Source organism: Nematocida ausubeli (assembly GCF_000738915.1).
Source record: "Nematocida ausubeli strain ERTm6 chromosome Unknown supercont2.3, whole genome shotgun sequence".
NCBI lineage: Eukaryota > Fungi > Microsporidia > Nematocida > Nematocida ausubeli.
Genome location: NW_026515636.1, coordinates 391,008 through 405,789, shown reverse-complemented (window position 1 = coordinate 405,789; position 14,782 = coordinate 391,008). Strand labels below are relative to the sequence as shown.

General features: G+C 40.7%; 11 protein-coding genes across 11 annotated transcripts; 4 read left to right on the top strand and 7 right to left on the bottom strand.

Moving 5' to 3' along the window:
• Window positions 1-33: 33 nt before the first annotated feature.
• NESG_01331 (uncharacterized protein) lies at window positions 34-714 on the bottom strand (the record flags this gene model as incomplete). The annotated part of the gene is made up of 1 exon (XM_053048965.1): window positions 34-714. The coding sequence occupies one exon, from the start codon at window positions 712-714 to the stop codon at window positions 34-36; it is 681 nt and encodes a 226-aa protein (XP_052904770.1).
• A 775-nt stretch (window positions 715-1,489) lies between these two features.
• On the bottom strand, window positions 1,490-1,717 carry NESG_01330 (uncharacterized protein; the record flags this gene model as incomplete). Its single annotated transcript, XM_053048964.1, has 1 exon — window positions 1,490-1,717. The coding sequence occupies one exon, from the start codon at window positions 1,715-1,717 to the stop codon at window positions 1,490-1,492; it is 228 nt and encodes a 75-aa protein (XP_052904769.1).
• Window positions 1,718-1,771: 54 nt separating this feature from the next.
• NESG_01329 (uncharacterized protein) lies at window positions 1,772-3,433 on the bottom strand (the record flags this gene model as incomplete). The annotated part of the gene is made up of 1 exon (XM_053048963.1): window positions 1,772-3,433. One exon carries the CDS (start codon window positions 3,431-3,433, stop codon window positions 1,772-1,774), a length of 1,662 nt encoding a protein of 553 aa, XP_052904768.1.
• A 372-nt stretch (window positions 3,434-3,805) lies between these two features.
• Window positions 3,806-4,687, bottom strand: NESG_01328 (uncharacterized protein; the record flags this gene model as incomplete). The annotated part of the gene is made up of 1 exon (XM_053048962.1): window positions 3,806-4,687. The coding sequence occupies one exon, from the start codon at window positions 4,685-4,687 to the stop codon at window positions 3,806-3,808; it is 882 nt and encodes a 293-aa protein (XP_052904767.1).
• Window positions 4,688-4,753: 66 nt separating this feature from the next.
• Window positions 4,754-5,071, top strand: NESG_01327 (uncharacterized protein; the record flags this gene model as incomplete). The annotated part of the gene is made up of 1 exon (XM_053048961.1): window positions 4,754-5,071. One exon carries the CDS (start codon window positions 4,754-4,756, stop codon window positions 5,069-5,071), a length of 318 nt encoding a protein of 105 aa, XP_052904766.1.
• A 1,011-nt stretch (window positions 5,072-6,082) lies between these two features.
• NESG_01326 (uncharacterized protein) lies at window positions 6,083-6,550 on the bottom strand (the record flags this gene model as incomplete). The annotated part of the gene is made up of 1 exon (XM_053048960.1): window positions 6,083-6,550. The coding sequence occupies one exon, from the start codon at window positions 6,548-6,550 to the stop codon at window positions 6,083-6,085; it is 468 nt and encodes a 155-aa protein (XP_052904765.1).
• A 51-nt stretch (window positions 6,551-6,601) lies between these two features.
• On the top strand, window positions 6,602-9,157 carry NESG_01325 (uncharacterized protein; the record flags this gene model as incomplete). Its single annotated transcript, XM_053048959.1, has 1 exon — window positions 6,602-9,157. The coding sequence occupies one exon, from the start codon at window positions 6,602-6,604 to the stop codon at window positions 9,155-9,157; it is 2,556 nt and encodes an 851-aa protein (XP_052904764.1).
• Window positions 9,158-10,024: 867 nt separating this feature from the next.
• Window positions 10,025-12,382, bottom strand: NESG_01324 (uncharacterized protein; the record flags this gene model as incomplete). Its single annotated transcript, XM_053048958.1, has 1 exon — window positions 10,025-12,382. One exon carries the CDS (start codon window positions 12,380-12,382, stop codon window positions 10,025-10,027), a length of 2,358 nt encoding a protein of 785 aa, XP_052904763.1.
• A 43-nt stretch (window positions 12,383-12,425) lies between these two features.
• On the top strand, window positions 12,426-12,866 carry NESG_01323 (uncharacterized protein; the record flags this gene model as incomplete). The annotated part of the gene is made up of 1 exon (XM_053048957.1): window positions 12,426-12,866. The coding sequence occupies one exon, from the start codon at window positions 12,426-12,428 to the stop codon at window positions 12,864-12,866; it is 441 nt and encodes a 146-aa protein (XP_052904762.1).
• A 79-nt stretch (window positions 12,867-12,945) lies between these two features.
• Window positions 12,946-13,560, bottom strand: NESG_01322 (uncharacterized protein; the record flags this gene model as incomplete). Its single annotated transcript, XM_053048956.1, has 1 exon — window positions 12,946-13,560. One exon carries the CDS (start codon window positions 13,558-13,560, stop codon window positions 12,946-12,948), a length of 615 nt encoding a protein of 204 aa, XP_052904761.1.
• Window positions 13,561-13,589: 29 nt separating this feature from the next.
• NESG_01321 (uncharacterized protein) lies at window positions 13,590-14,315 on the top strand (the record flags this gene model as incomplete). Its single annotated transcript, XM_053048955.1, has 1 exon — window positions 13,590-14,315. One exon carries the CDS (start codon window positions 13,590-13,592, stop codon window positions 14,313-14,315), a length of 726 nt encoding a protein of 241 aa, XP_052904760.1.
• Window positions 14,316-14,782: the final 467 nt, after the last annotated feature.

The window sequence follows — 14,782 nt, the reverse complement described above, 5'->3', positions numbered from 1 at the left end:
TTCAGATAGACTTCCTAGCAGGTTTCATTCTTATTAAAGATTATTGTTGAAAAGAGGATGCTTGTTAATTAATTTTGAGAATTCTAAAGACTGCGCAGTGACTTTCAGTCTAATCAAAAATTCTTCATTAATTGGATACCTAGCAATGGGCCTAGCTGCTCCTGGTGAGATATGCACTAGATGAGTTGCTGTTAACACATGGTCTTTGTATTGGTTTGGGAAGTACTTGTCCAGCTTTATCGTTCTATACTCGCTTGCAACAGATCTAGCACTTCTGGAAATCAGCTCAGTGTCTGGAGTACTGTATGTTTTCATACGGTCTTCCATATCTATAATGCTTTTTTCTATTGCCGCCAATTCATTATTTGACCTAGAAGTTATTAACTCTATAACCATCCCTGTCATAACTAGAAAAATAATAGAAAAGAATGCAAGCAACCTGATATACTTCCATTTCATGATTTTTCTTTCTCTTCTCTCATATACTGATGATGCTGGCTTTGAATAATCTACTATATATACTTCATCGCCTTTCACAATATACCCGGGATATATAAAGCCTCGATATAAAACGATAGCTAACCCAGAAAGCACTACAATATATAAGCCTCCCAGTAATACTTGGTATATGTATGTGAGTCTTTCAATTTCATGCATATTTTTAATCCAATTTAAATTCAATTCTTTCACTAGCATACACTGATCTATATCCATGCAAAAAAGCTAAAAAATTTTAATTAAAGTATTTTAACTGCATAGCCATATAAGAATTCTTATTTATGCAGAGAACCTTATTTTCTCTATTGAGACCGCATGAAGTCCTTCTGAATCAGAAATGAAAATAATTGCAGCCTTTAACCTTGGTGTTGTTTCTAATAAGAATGGCATGAGAATTCTATTGTGTCTCTGCGTATTACTGTGTAGCCTATGCTTTAACTTTATTTGCCTAATTCTGAATAATTCAGGTTATATATTTTTCTGGCTCATTTTGGGCTCCATCTTCGAGCTTAAATCAATCAATTTTGTGGCAGTTTGTCTTTATAGAATAGAACTAGAGAATGGATGCAGAGCAGAATAACTGTGCTGAATATCTCAGAGAAGAACCAGCTAATCTGAATAATAAGCTTGTCTATTTAAAATATGCAGTGCCTATTTATATTTTTAGCATAAATAAATAATTTTATTCGGACCATTCAACATAACTAAATCAGTGCTTATTAACAGAATAGAGTCCAGATTTATGAACACCCTAGTATAGATTGCAGAAAGAACTCAGTATTTAGTCATGTGCTGAAAAAAGGTGTTTTTATTTTTGGAATAGCTAAAATAAACAGCGCATCTTTGTGAATATACATGGATGAATATTTTATTTTAGTTATACTTTGACCTATAGAAATATAGTGACTGCCAAGAAAGTCTTTAAAGCCGGGCAGCAGATTTAAAAATAGATGAAAAGAGCTCTAAGTGCTTATAAACCTTACTATCCATACTATGGCAGAATATTAAAGTGGGAATGCACCACCTTCAGGGCATCTTTAGTTGAAAGCATCTGTAGCCCATTTAAAGCAGGCACTTTTTCTTTGAATACTTTCTGAACTAGATCCCTCACACTTTTTCCGTCACATACTTTATTGACGCACACTTGTCCTAATTTTCCTGAAAACACCAGGAATTCTTTTTCTTGTCTTTCCATCTTTCGAAGCAAACTATACCCCATTGTATCCAGATAGTAGTATGCTTCCTGCAGTGCACTTCTTTCTTTTTTTGCACTTCATCCAAACCGTTTTGAGAATATCTTTGCTAGGCCAGGAACTGCTGCATGTGCAGCCCGAACATCGAAATATGCGAAAAAGCTTCTTCTTCCAAGATAGTCTGATATGTTTCTGACATTCTCATGGTCAATCGTGTAAAGCACCTCTGCTGTAATGTATGGATGCCTTGGATCTATTCTAGTGTAGACTCCGTTTGCATACGCACATACTTTCCACGCCCTGTCCCCATATGCATCTGCCAAGTGTTCTGCAATATCGCTTGAAATCCCCTCCTTTTTCGCAATTTGCAGGCCAAGTGACTTGTCATAAGAGTGGCTTCCTATCACTCTCACATGCTTGGTCACGCATTCTCGCCCTGGCAGACCCCCTACTTTTGCTGCTGTAGATACTGCTTCCTCCGCCATGGCTCTGTAGCTAGTCCATTTTCCTCCTGTAACTGTAACAAGACCTGCAGGAGATACCTCAACAACATGCGCTCTTACAGCAGATGTGCTGTCACTAGCAGATCTATCCACAGCCAAAGGCCTTACTCCACTCCATGCACTCATTATATTTTTCACACCTGGATATACCTCTGGCCGTATGAGGTCCCGCATTTCTTCTGCCAGGTATAGAAGATCCTTCTCCCGCGCCATTTTAAAGAAGCCTGGTGTGTCTGTAGTTCCTAGTATGACACTTTTATGCCACGGCAGCATAAACATTACACTTCCATTGTGTGTTTTTGGATGTATTATGCCCATTCCATTTACATATCCCTGAAGTATCACATGCACACCTGTGCTTGGGGCCATCATTGTAGGTGTGTCAGGCCGGTCATTTTGTCTAAGCTTGTCTGAATTCGGGCCTGTTGCATTTATCACACTCCGTGCTTCTACTGTATACTCTTTCCCAGTTTCTGTGTCGGTAAAAGACACGCCTGTAATCTTTCCTTCACTTTTATTCAGCTGTGCTACTTTACAATAGTTCAAGGCACTTCCGCCATAGTGTGTTCCTGTTGCGATCAGCATGGAGTTAAATCGCGCATCATCCATCTGGCCATCATAGAATACCATTCCCCCTGATATTCCGGTATTGGCAACCCCGGGCAAAAGGGTCTTGATCTTAGAAAAGGGCAGAAAGCTGCTTGGTGCAATGGCGTGCCCAATTGACAGCCAATCATACATTTTGGCACCAAACCAGTAGTACGGTATAGTGAGCTTGCTAGATATTGGAAGAATAATTGGTACTGACCTAGTCAGATATGGTGCGAGTGAGAGGAAGGTCTTTCTTTCCTTCAGACCCTCAACCACCAAAAAAAGATGTTTGTAGCTCAGCTGTTTCAGAGCAGTCTCCAGGTACCGAATTCCTCCATGGATCAGTTTTGTGCTCTTAGAGCTGGTTCCACTAGAAAAGTCATTTTTTTCAAGAAGTAAAACAGAGTATCCTCTAGTTACAGCATCTAAGAAGCACCCAGCACCTACACTGCCGCCCCCTATTATGACAATGTCATAAGATGGCTTAATCTTCTTAAGAAGAGCACTGCGTGATGGTGGCATCCATGAGAGAGGAATGCTCTTACTATAACGCTCCTTATGCTTATTCCTTTCATGCACAGTAAGAATGCGATCCACGATTACTGCCCCTGCAAGCACTGTACCAAATGTACTTCTGAGTATACTCATATAAACAAAAAGAAATTTAGGAATTATTATGGGCGATAATTAATAAGAACAAGCATATTACAAATAATACCAGCGATATTCACCTGGAAAGCCTTTGCTTTGTTATATCAATACAAAATTTTTATTGAATTAACATTACCTACATACAGGTCAATAGAAATTATATATCCATTGCATATATAGCCCGAATTAAAAGAATATGCTATTCTTTGACGCTTTCTTACCTAAAAGGGCCTAGAGTACAGAGTTCTAAGCACTGCCTAGTAATAGGATTTCTGCTATATGTAGCATGCACTAAAACTAGTTGTGGATTTAAGAATCTGCCTGTAAACACCTATCTCTTTCTGCCTGCCAATCCATACTCATAAATACTTATTCATTCTTCTTTTTACTTTCACTCTTTGCGTTTTCTCTTGCTGATTTTTTTGCATCTTTCTGAGGGGGAAGATCTCGTATGTCCTTTGTTAGCTCTCCTTTTTTAATGAACTCAATTGCCATTCTGACAATAAGCACTGACCAGTATGAGTTAAGCAAGAAGACTCCCAGAAGAAGCCCCCATATGGGAACAAGCAGCTTGCTTCCAAACTCCCATAGGAAACTGTATCCTGGAATCAGTATCATGAACACATAGATTAGAATACGAGGCACAATGAACAGAATGGAGAATATAATGAACAGAATGTTTCCTAGCGTCTGATACCCTAGATAAACTGCAATCTTTGCGGAGTCCATCCAAGAGTCAGAAATATCGTGCAAAAGCATAATAAACACACCGTATCTCAAGAAATTGTATCTATACGAGAACCCAACCAAGACCAGTGTAACAAAGTGATGGTAAATCATAAGATAGAAGTCAGACTGCTTTTCCTCGAAAAACATTGTGATAAAGCTGCCGCTGTAGTAAACTGTTTCCAAAATGTAGTACATATTCACTTTGCACGGCGTTGCATTGTTTGGCCACTGAAGTGTAATCCCAAAGGGAGAGAATATCCATGACTCTGTGGACACCGTGTACAGCCCCCAAGCACTTAAAATGCCAAAACAAAAGGCCTTCCATAGCGCCCGTCTGAACTTTCTTCCGTCAATTTGACCTTCTGGCACTCTGGAGAGTGCTCGAATAAGGACAGGTGAAACAACTCTTTTTATGATGTAGTGCAGAATGACATATAGAATTATTCCTGCTCCGTATAGTATAAGATCTTCAGGAAATCTTAGAGCCGAATCCATACTTCTAGTTGCCCATTCCTCACGCATTCCTCAGACACTAGAATCTTCCTTGTATTTATGAAAGAAGTAAAACATAGTTTCACTTTTATTTTTATGAACAAGGCTAAGCAGGAGGGGATTCTTATTCTGGAGGATATTCTGGGCACAGTTGAAGAGATACTTCTTCTGTCAAAAATCACGATTGCCGAGAAGGAAAAAGATATCCACAGAGAGATAAAAGAGGCATTTCAACTAAAAATGAAAATAGAGCAGCTGGTATCTTCTGTATCATCACTGCACGCGGTAATATTAGACCTAGAAACCCACCGCGAGGCAAACCAGCTCTGGAAGGAATCCAACACAAAGTCATCTCTTATTCTGCAAAAGCAAAAGAATAGAGAGCACTTAATGGAATATCTAAAAAAGCTTTGAAATAAGACAGCTGGGATGGGATTAATGGGAGAGCATATATTAAGATAATGCAATGCTTTATATCTACCAGAGTGCGCTTATATAAACTGTAATAAAAATAACTAGACTTTCTTTGAAATTCCTGTCATTAATCATAATAAGTAACATTTCTAAAGAAGGTAGAACTTCGGCTAAAAATACTAGTTTAAATAGAGTATATAGTTATTGTGTTTCTCTTTCTCAAGAATATATAGCTCTTACTAATAGGCCAGACTTCAAAGGAAAAGCAGCTATTGTGGAAGGTTTTCTACCTTTTGCTAATTTCTATTTGTATTAGGATACTCGATGCTTGCGCTTGGTGAGTTGCTCTCTATTTCAGGCCACTATTTCCTGCCAGAACATCATATACTTCCCTAGATAACATTAATAAATGCTATGTAAATAGCTTTATGTAATTCTATGTTTTTAGCCATAAACACGCAATAGAAAACATCATTCTTCTATTACATTATGGATCATTTCTCTTCACGATTTTTTTAATGTTTAAATTGAAATAAAAGAGTTCTATTTTATATTTGCATCTTTAAACACTGAAGAGTTTTAAGATATAGCGTAAGTATAGCCCGACTTCCAATTGGATCCTAGAAATATATAGCATAAAATATGCCGTATGTAAATTAAAATTACACAGCATAGGCCGCTCTATATGCAAAGTGTCCATGGTTCAAGAAAGTAAGAAACAAACACACATAAACAAGAGTTATCCAGTAGTATACATACCAACAAGGCAACTACCTTTATACTCACCTAAGCACAAGCTTAGTACAAAAAAGCCCGAAGAGCCAATGCCAGCGCCGATATTCAGAAAGTTTCATCAGAAGCATTGCAGCAAAAACTATATATAGTGGCATCCCCAAATAAATTTCAGCGTGGCCCAAGTTGAAATAAGAAAAGCCTTTCTGTGATACCACAAAGGCGTAAAAACACTCTAAAAATAACACATTTATGAATATTTATGGTCTATTTAATATTCTATAGCATGGCATACTTCTGTGTCCACTCTCTGGCTATTCGCATATACTCTGCATTGCTCTCATTGTATAGCTTGGATATATTTGTATCTAATGGGTCTAATGGGTTTGGATCTGCCAAAAGTGACGTAATAGACAGCAATACCTTTGATATTGTTAAAGCCGATGACCATTCCTTCCCAATAATATCAAGGCAAATGTGTGTATCTTTTATGTTGCAGTGAAATATCTTTGTGCAAACCCTTACCTTTGGAGGGGCATAAGGGTAGTTTAGTGGAAAAACTATGTCAAACTCAAAAGATCCTCCTTCATATGGCGTTCCCTCTGGCCCAAAAATGGTTGCCTTCCAGACAAGCAGGTTGTCCGAGTTTATAGGCCCTGCACTGAAACAGGCACTTGTGTCATTATTCATTTCCGCTAGGTCGTTCAGAATTCTTTTTATGTGCTGCCCAGTCTCTTTGTATTTCATGTTGTTCTCTGGAAATATTTCGATAATAAAATGTTTGAAGTTATTTTTTGCATGAAACACAAGAGGCCATCCTTCGCCCAGACAACGCCCTCTCTACCATACGAATACAAGCTTCGTAGATATAAGCCTAGGCGGATCAAAAAAGAAGAGTCAAAAGAAGTAGATGAAATTGAAAGATTTGCCTCATTCCACACCGGCAGAAAGCACGAGGAAAAAGAGACTGCTCACTCGCACAATGTGGTCTTCAGAAGACACATCCGCAGAAAGGATCTTGAGGCAAAAATAAAGAAAAATGCAATGGACGCAGACGCAATAAAAGAAAGCCCGCCCCCAACACATTTTGAAGTACTGCTTGTGAAAGAGTCGCCAAGCAACATCGTTTATACATTTGACGTGGTTCCCTGGGAGTATTCCGTGGATAATAAAGAAGAAGAGCGAGAAACAGAAGACAGGCTCCTTCTAGACCACAACTACAACACGCTTCAGTGGGAGCAACAGATTGTTTATGATGATACCATGATAAACACGCAGCGGCTGGATACCCACTTAGTCATTGATGCAAACGACAGGAATCTTCTGTTCGACATAATTGATAAAGAAGGGCCAAAGGAGAAAAAGCCAAAAAAGAAAAGACACCAAACCAGGCTGCTTTCCGGGAAGTACAACATATCGGGAGACAAGAACTATGTGGAGCCGCATGAGACGCTTAAGAGCGCTCTGGGTATACAGGGCGTGCAGCACTCAATTCCTGCGCTAAAGTTGGCACCTGAGCTGTACAAGACGTACCTTACAAAAGAAGAGCTCAGGCACTTCCATAGGCCTCCACTACACATTTCATCTGGAACAGAAATTAGGTTTGTGCCTTTACTGGAAAGCACTGCAAAGCCATCTTCCATCCTAAAGAAGAAGAAGGATCTGACGCTCCGAGACACTGCAGACTTTCTGCTTCTGGAGTATTCTGAGGAAATCCCTCCGCTCATTACAAAGACCGGAATGGCCAGCATCATCACGACATTCTATAGGAAGTGCAACGCCAAGGACAGTTCTCCTGCAGAGCCAGAAATAGGAAGCTTAACTGTTCTTGAGCCTAGAGATCCAACCCCCTTCATGTTTATTGGAGATGTGCAACCGGGCGAGAGCATCCCTGGTATTGTGAACAATCTGTACAAGGCCCCGATGGCCTTCCATACATCAGAGGACCTTCTGGCTGTAAGAACACACGGAGAAAAGTCGCTGTACTATATTCGCCCAATTGAGGCACTCGCCTGTGTAGGACAAACTCTTCCTCTGGATGAGGCATTTAGCCCGCACTCAAGACGCCACAATGTCTTCTGCAAGAACCGAATGAAGGTGGCTGCGTACAGGCTCTTTTACGAAAAGGGCAACAGGGAAAGAAAGATGTATATATACCAGCTGGATGAGCTTTTCCCGCACTTTAGCGAGGGAAGCAAGCGTAAGTGGCTAAAGGAGTACTCTGAATGCATAAAGAAGGGGAAGGACAACGTGTGGGTTCTGAAGCCCTCAGCTTCTTTGCTAAGCGAAGAGGATCTTAGAAGAGCCGTGACGCCAGAAAAAGTCTGCCAGTATGAAAGTATGCTTGCTGAGGAAAGACGCCTGAAAGACGCAGGCATTGTTTTAGCATCTGTTGAGGAGGACGCAGGGGATGACGAGGAGCTGAAGCTCACCGTGTGGAACTGCACGAGAAACTTTGTGAATGCTGCGGGAGGAAAAGGTGTTTTGGAAATATCTGGAGCAGGAGACCCAACAGGAATTGGGGAGGGCTTTAGTTTTGTCCGCGCCCGCAAAAAGGAGCGAGAGGCAGAAGAAGATGGAGAGAAGAAGACAACTGTAGAGCAGATGCAGGAGTACAAGGATGAAATAAAAAAGATATGGGAAGCACAAATACAGGCGATTAAGTCAACTAAGCTGCCAGAGCCCTCTGTGCAGGAAAAAGAAAAAGAAAGCGCAAAAACAAAGAAAGTTTTCCCAGAGGCGAAGACCGGAAAGATTCTTTCTATCACTAGAACAGTCCTAAGAGATGACAAAAAAGTGCAGGAAACAGAGATAGTCACAGACCCCAGGGTAATTGAGGCATACATGAAGTCGCGTAAGAGACAGAAGAAGGAAGAGGCGAGAACCTCCTTGAAGTGCGGTTCTTGTGGCCAGATTGGGCATATGAAGACAAACAAAACATGCATGAACTATAAAGGAAAGGCGGCAGAGAAAAAAGAGAGAAAAAAAAGCCCGGCAGCAGTGCTAAGTGAGTTCATTCTCGGGGTTATAAAGGAGCTGTTTGCAGTTCCCTTTTCAGTGGCATTCCACCGGCCTGTTTCAACCAAGAAGTTCCCAAACTATCTTACGTTCGTGCCAAATCCAATTGACCTTACAACAATGAAGACCAAGGCCAGGGCGAATGGATACAGTACATATGGGCAGTTCATAGAGGATGTCCAGCTAATGAACAGAAATTGCAGTACATACAATGGCCCTGGGCACTCTCTTACAAAGATATCAGAGGAAATGCTGGGGGTAACTCTTTCTGCATATAGGAAAAGCCAAGAAGCAACCGGCACACCAGTGGAAACACCATATAATGAACATGAGTAATAGGCAAATGGTATTTTGCCCAATATTAAGAAAGTGCATCCTTGCCTTCTGCAATGAATAAGTTCAGATTATAATAAAATGACTAATACCATGTTTTTTCTGAAAATACGCGCATTAAAACACACGCTTACATAGCAATATGGATTATGCCCACTAGGCTATTTAGTTTTTAGCATATTTCTTATTTTTATACTAGCCAGAGACGAGGCAGTCTAAAGAAAGACTTTTCATAGTTATTAGACAACAAAGTATCTTCTTGGCTATACATATAAAGCATATTTAGTTAAAAAGTTTTTATTAGATTGCATGGAGTGGTCTGCATGAGAATACTTGAATGCGCAAATTAGTGCGTGTCAATAAGAAAAGTAAGTTAAAAATGCAATCCATTTTGATATCAACAGACAGTTTATGTGAGTGATCTCAAAAAGTATACTAATTAGAGTTACCCAATGAAAGATATGTCAGTAAGATCACTTTTTTGGTGCTATATATTTACTACTAGAAAAACCCAGAGCTCAAGATAAAAAAGACTGCTAGCAATAGCATGCAATTACACCAAGAGGGCAGTATAAAAGACATGTTAGGCGAAAAAGCTTATAATAAGGGTGTAAATCATGGGCAAGCTTAAAAAATACATGAATTCTTTTCATGCATAAGCTGATGCGACTATCCAGTAACTGCTTTATATTATCGTGCTTCTTACTGAATAGCATGCTGTATATTGTTCTGTTTAGCAATCTATGCTTAAGTATGGTATATTAAAAGTTGAATAGAATAATAATGTGTACTAGTGGCACAGTGCCCAACTATTACACTGTATTTTTAAAAGGCATATAAAGCGCACAAACTTAATAATGCATTTATTAATTAGCTTCCACAGCTTAAGCAGTCTCCATCAAGAGAGCATGTTGCTGGGGGGCTGCTTTCTTTCTGTAAGTACTCCTTGGCCTGCTGTTTGTCCACTGTAAACTTGATTGCTGCCTGGGTTGGCTTTGTTCTTAAATAATAAGTGCCTGTTTTCAAGCCCTTTTTCCATCCGTAAAAGTGCATGCTGGTCAGCTGTGCAAATGTGGGCGCAGATATGTGGATGTTCATAGACTGACTCTGATCTACATATGCGCCTCTGTCTGCAGCCTGGTCAATAACTGCCTTCTGTTTTATTTCCCAGACTGTTTTGTAGAGCAACTTAATGTTGTCAGGTATGCTTGGAATGTTTTGGATAGATCCCTCGTGTTCTATGATAATATTCTTCATTTCGGGTCCCCATAGTCCTAGATCTGCCAGATCCTTTACCAGATGCATGTTTACAATCTGGAACTCTCCAGAGAGGGTTCTTCTTGTGTAAATATTGCTGGTAAACCCTTCGAAGCACTCATTGAATCCGAGAATCTGCGAAGTTGATGCAGTGGGCATAAGTGCAACAAGAAGACTGTTTCTGACTCCGTGGGTTGCAATGCGCTTCTTTAGCCCGGCCCAGTCCCATCTGTCTGAGGGCTGGACATCCCACATGTCGTACTGCAGAACGCCCTGGCTAACAGGACTTCCAGCATATGACTTGTATGGTCCGTGTATTTCTGCAAGCTCGCAAGATGCCTCCAGGGCTCCGTAGTAAATGGTCTCGAATATGGCCTTGTTTAACTCTGCCGCTTCCTTGCTTTCAAACGGATATCCCAAGAGAATGTACACGTCAGCCAGACCCTGCACGCCAATTCCAATTGGTCTATTCTTTAGGTTTGAGTATTTGGCTTCCTCCAGTGGGTACTTGTTTACATCGATGATTTTATTCAGATTTTTTGCGACAATCTTTGCGACCTCTTTCAGCTTATTAAAGTTAAACTGCTTGTTCTCAATGTAGGTTGGAAGAGCTAGAGATGCTAGGTTACACACTGCAATCTCACTTGGGTCTGTATACTCTACAATTTCAGCACAAAGGTTACTTCCCTTGATGACCCCGAGGTTCTTTTGATTGCTCTTTCGGTTGCAGCTGTCCTTGTAGAGGATGTATGGAACACCAGTCTCAATTTCTGCCTCCAGAATGGCCTTCCAGAGCTTTCTTGCAGAAATAACCTTTTTCTCAATTTCTGGCGTCTTCTCGTATGTAGTGTACAGCTCTTCGAACTCGCTTCCGTATTTCTCATGAAGGCCTTTTGCCAGGTTTGGGCAGAAGAGACACCAATCACCATCCTCTTCCACTCTGCGCATGAAAAGGTCTGGAATCCACAGTCCCAAGAAAAGGTTTCTTGCACGCATTTCCTCCTTTCCTGTGTTTTTTTTCAAATCCAAGAAGTCGAATATGTCTCTGTGCCATGGCTCTATGTAAACCACAATAGACCCAGGCCTCTTGTTTCCCCCTTGGTCAACATATTTTGATGTTGCATCAAATACACGCAACATAGGAATAATTCCATTTGAGTGCCCAAAGGTGCCCTTAATGTATGAGCCTGTGCCTCTAATGTTATGAATGTTTACGCCTATTCCTCCTGCATGCTTGGATATAACTGCACACTGCTTTAGAGTGTTGTATATTCCATCAATTGAGTCGCTCTGCATGGCGAGCAAGAAACAGCTGGAGAGCTGTGGCGAGATGGTTCCACTGTTGAACAAGGTGGGGGTCGCGTGTATGAAGTGCTTGGTAGACATAAGCTCATACGTCTCTATTACAGCATCAATATCATCCCTGTGGATCCCCACACTCACACGCATCCACATGTATTGCGGTCTCTCTACAATTACATTGTTAACTTTCAGGAGATACGATCTTGTCAGGGTCTTAATTCCAAAGTATGAGAACTCAAAGTCCCTGTCGTTCTGTATGGCAGCATCCAGTCTTTCTTTGTTCTTCATAACTATCTCAATTATATCGGGTGAGATAATTTCGGTTTTAAGGTCGGTCCCATTTATGGATGTTGTGGCAAGCATGCACATTGCATCTGAAAATGTCGAAGGGGTACTCTTCTGAAGAAGCGACGCCTCTATTCGACCTGCAAGCAGAGAGTAGTGTGGATGACTTGTTGTCATAGTCGCCGCTGTCTCTGCTGTGAGAGTTCCTAGCTCCTCTGTGGTCATGCCATCACACACTCCCATGGTTATCTTCTCTGCTAATTCAGTTACTTTAATGAACGTTGAGTCAAGCCCAACTGCCATTTTTTTCAGATGTTCTAAAAGTATCTCTTGGTTATATTCTACCTCTTTGCCTCTTTTTAAGATAGTTCTTTCTCTTAACATTCTTGACAGGGATAAAAATAATTTCACTTTCTTATGGCTTGTTATGCGGCACGAATGGTACGAGACCAGAGAGACAGCCACAATAATTGTGTCCCCTGTGGAAGAGGTTCAGGAAGTAGTAAAAAGGGATGATACCTTAAGCATATCCTTGCCAAATGAAGTATATTCCATACGAATAGTGCACGCGTATTCTGTCCAGTCGCACAGAATACTGAATAAACAACTAGAAATTACACTCAAGAAGCCTGTCTGCAGCAAGTGGGGGCATCTAGAGCACGTGCCCATCCTAGCCTTTGAAAGACAAAAGGAGATCCCCAATGACAGTAGCGAAGCGCTGTCAAACGACCCAATTATGAACATGTTTATGGAGGTGTATGCAAACGCCTCAGACGAAGCAAAAAAAGAAATGAATAGATCCTTCTATGAATCATCAGGAACTGAGCTCCGAACGCACAGAACCCAAGATACATGCTCTAAAAAATAAATATGCACATAGTTTATGCAGAGTGTAGTTCTATCTAGATTTATTTTCCATTTAAATGAGGCACCTGCCTAATTAAATCTTATGAAAGCGGATCGATTGTGGCTACTACAATTTCTGTGTTAACCCTGGAAAGGATAGAGAAGTGGGGCTCTGTGACCGTCTTAATCAAACCATTTGGGAGTCTTGGGACTAGGAAGACCACTCTCTTGATCATGGTCAAAAGGCGCGGTGTTACTGTGACTCTTTCTGCAGGCGGTTTTGGCGAGTCCTTTATAATGGTTACAATGTCACTTGAGTCAATGGTTGAAGACTCTGGGAAGATAGAGGCAATGTGCCCATCGTCTCCTATTCCTAGGAAAGCCAGGTCTATTTTTGCATTCTGCAGCAGCTCTTTATACTCGCTAATCATTTCTTCATGGGTAAGGGCAGTGTTATACGGGTGGACTGTGCCCACGCCCTGCAAAAACACCCCTGCATCGTTGTAGTTGCTGAGCGCGTCAGTTAGTGGAACGAGCCTTTCATCTGCAAAAAAAACAACCCACTCTTTCTTGTCAAGCTGGCTAACCGTGGCGCATTCTAACACTCGGAGTATTGACCCTCCAGATATCATCAATGTGAGTGGTTTTGCAGAGTATTTCAACAACTCTTCGTACACGACTATTTCCAAGCTTGCCACACATAACTTTGTTTTCATAAATACAAGGAAGACCAGATATTTTTTTAATGTCCAGCCCCGATCCAGAACAGACGCATTTAGATATGTCAATAGACTTAGTTCCAAACGAGCCTTCAGAAATAGAGCACCCGTGTGTTTCATGCGGAAGTGCTGGAGTACTTCGACTTCTCATTGTTCCAGACATGTTTTTCCCAGACACGCTCATTAGCACATTCGCATGCCACTCATGCCCCTTCAGAAATAAACAGATGGATGAAATGGACCAGTCAAAAAAAGGCGTTCGAATCTCCTGTCATTTAAACAACAATGAGGATCTAAAAAGATACCTGCTCGTTCCTTCTAAAGCGAAAGTATCATTTGAGGCCGGTGATGATGGTGTGTCTTACACAAACCAGGAGGACACTGTTACAACAGTGGAGGCGCTTATAAGAAGCATATTTGAGAAGCTTGTTTCCATGGGGACTCTGCCAGAAGACAAGCTAACAGAGGAGGAGCTTGCTGGCTTGGATGAGTACGCCAATATAGCCATGTTCCTTCAGAAGTCAATGGATGAGTTAGACATAACTTTGAAGATTGACGACCCCAAGGGGTTGGCCCGTGTTATGCCCCTTGGTGCAAACATGCAGACCACCACAAAAGGCATTCCATTGGAGTATTATAGAGATGGTGTTGTGGAGATCGACGAATATGACATAGAGGATGAGGTTAAAGAAGAAGCAGAGCAGGAGGACACAAAAGATGAGAATCCAGATGAGAGATCCGAAGTAGCATAGGAATGCAATGCTCCTTCAAATAATATTAAGCACACCAAAGGACTGACTTTATCTTAGAAAAGAAAGGCAAGAAGCATATTCTTACGGCCCAGCATGACACAGCAGAATAAATAAGTTGGCTAAACGTTTTCTTGAAGTATATATTTTCTTTGCAATGAGCTATAGAGTAATTTAGGCAAATTGATTTATTCATATAATACTCCAAAATATTAACTCTAAATAATTTATGTCTTCTTTCTTCCCTGTGGATATATTAAACTCTTCGCTAGCTTATCTTAAATAGAAAATTTATATACTGCTTTGTTTTCACAAAAGCTAAGTAAAATAAAGAAAGAAGCTCTGCCAACATACACTCTATATGCGATCTTCCGGTCCTATGCAGCTCATCCAATTCATAAGAAGCTTCTTAAAAGCAGCCTCAATATTTTACAGAGAGAAGACACTTTGTGTCTACCGAGTTAAAGAAA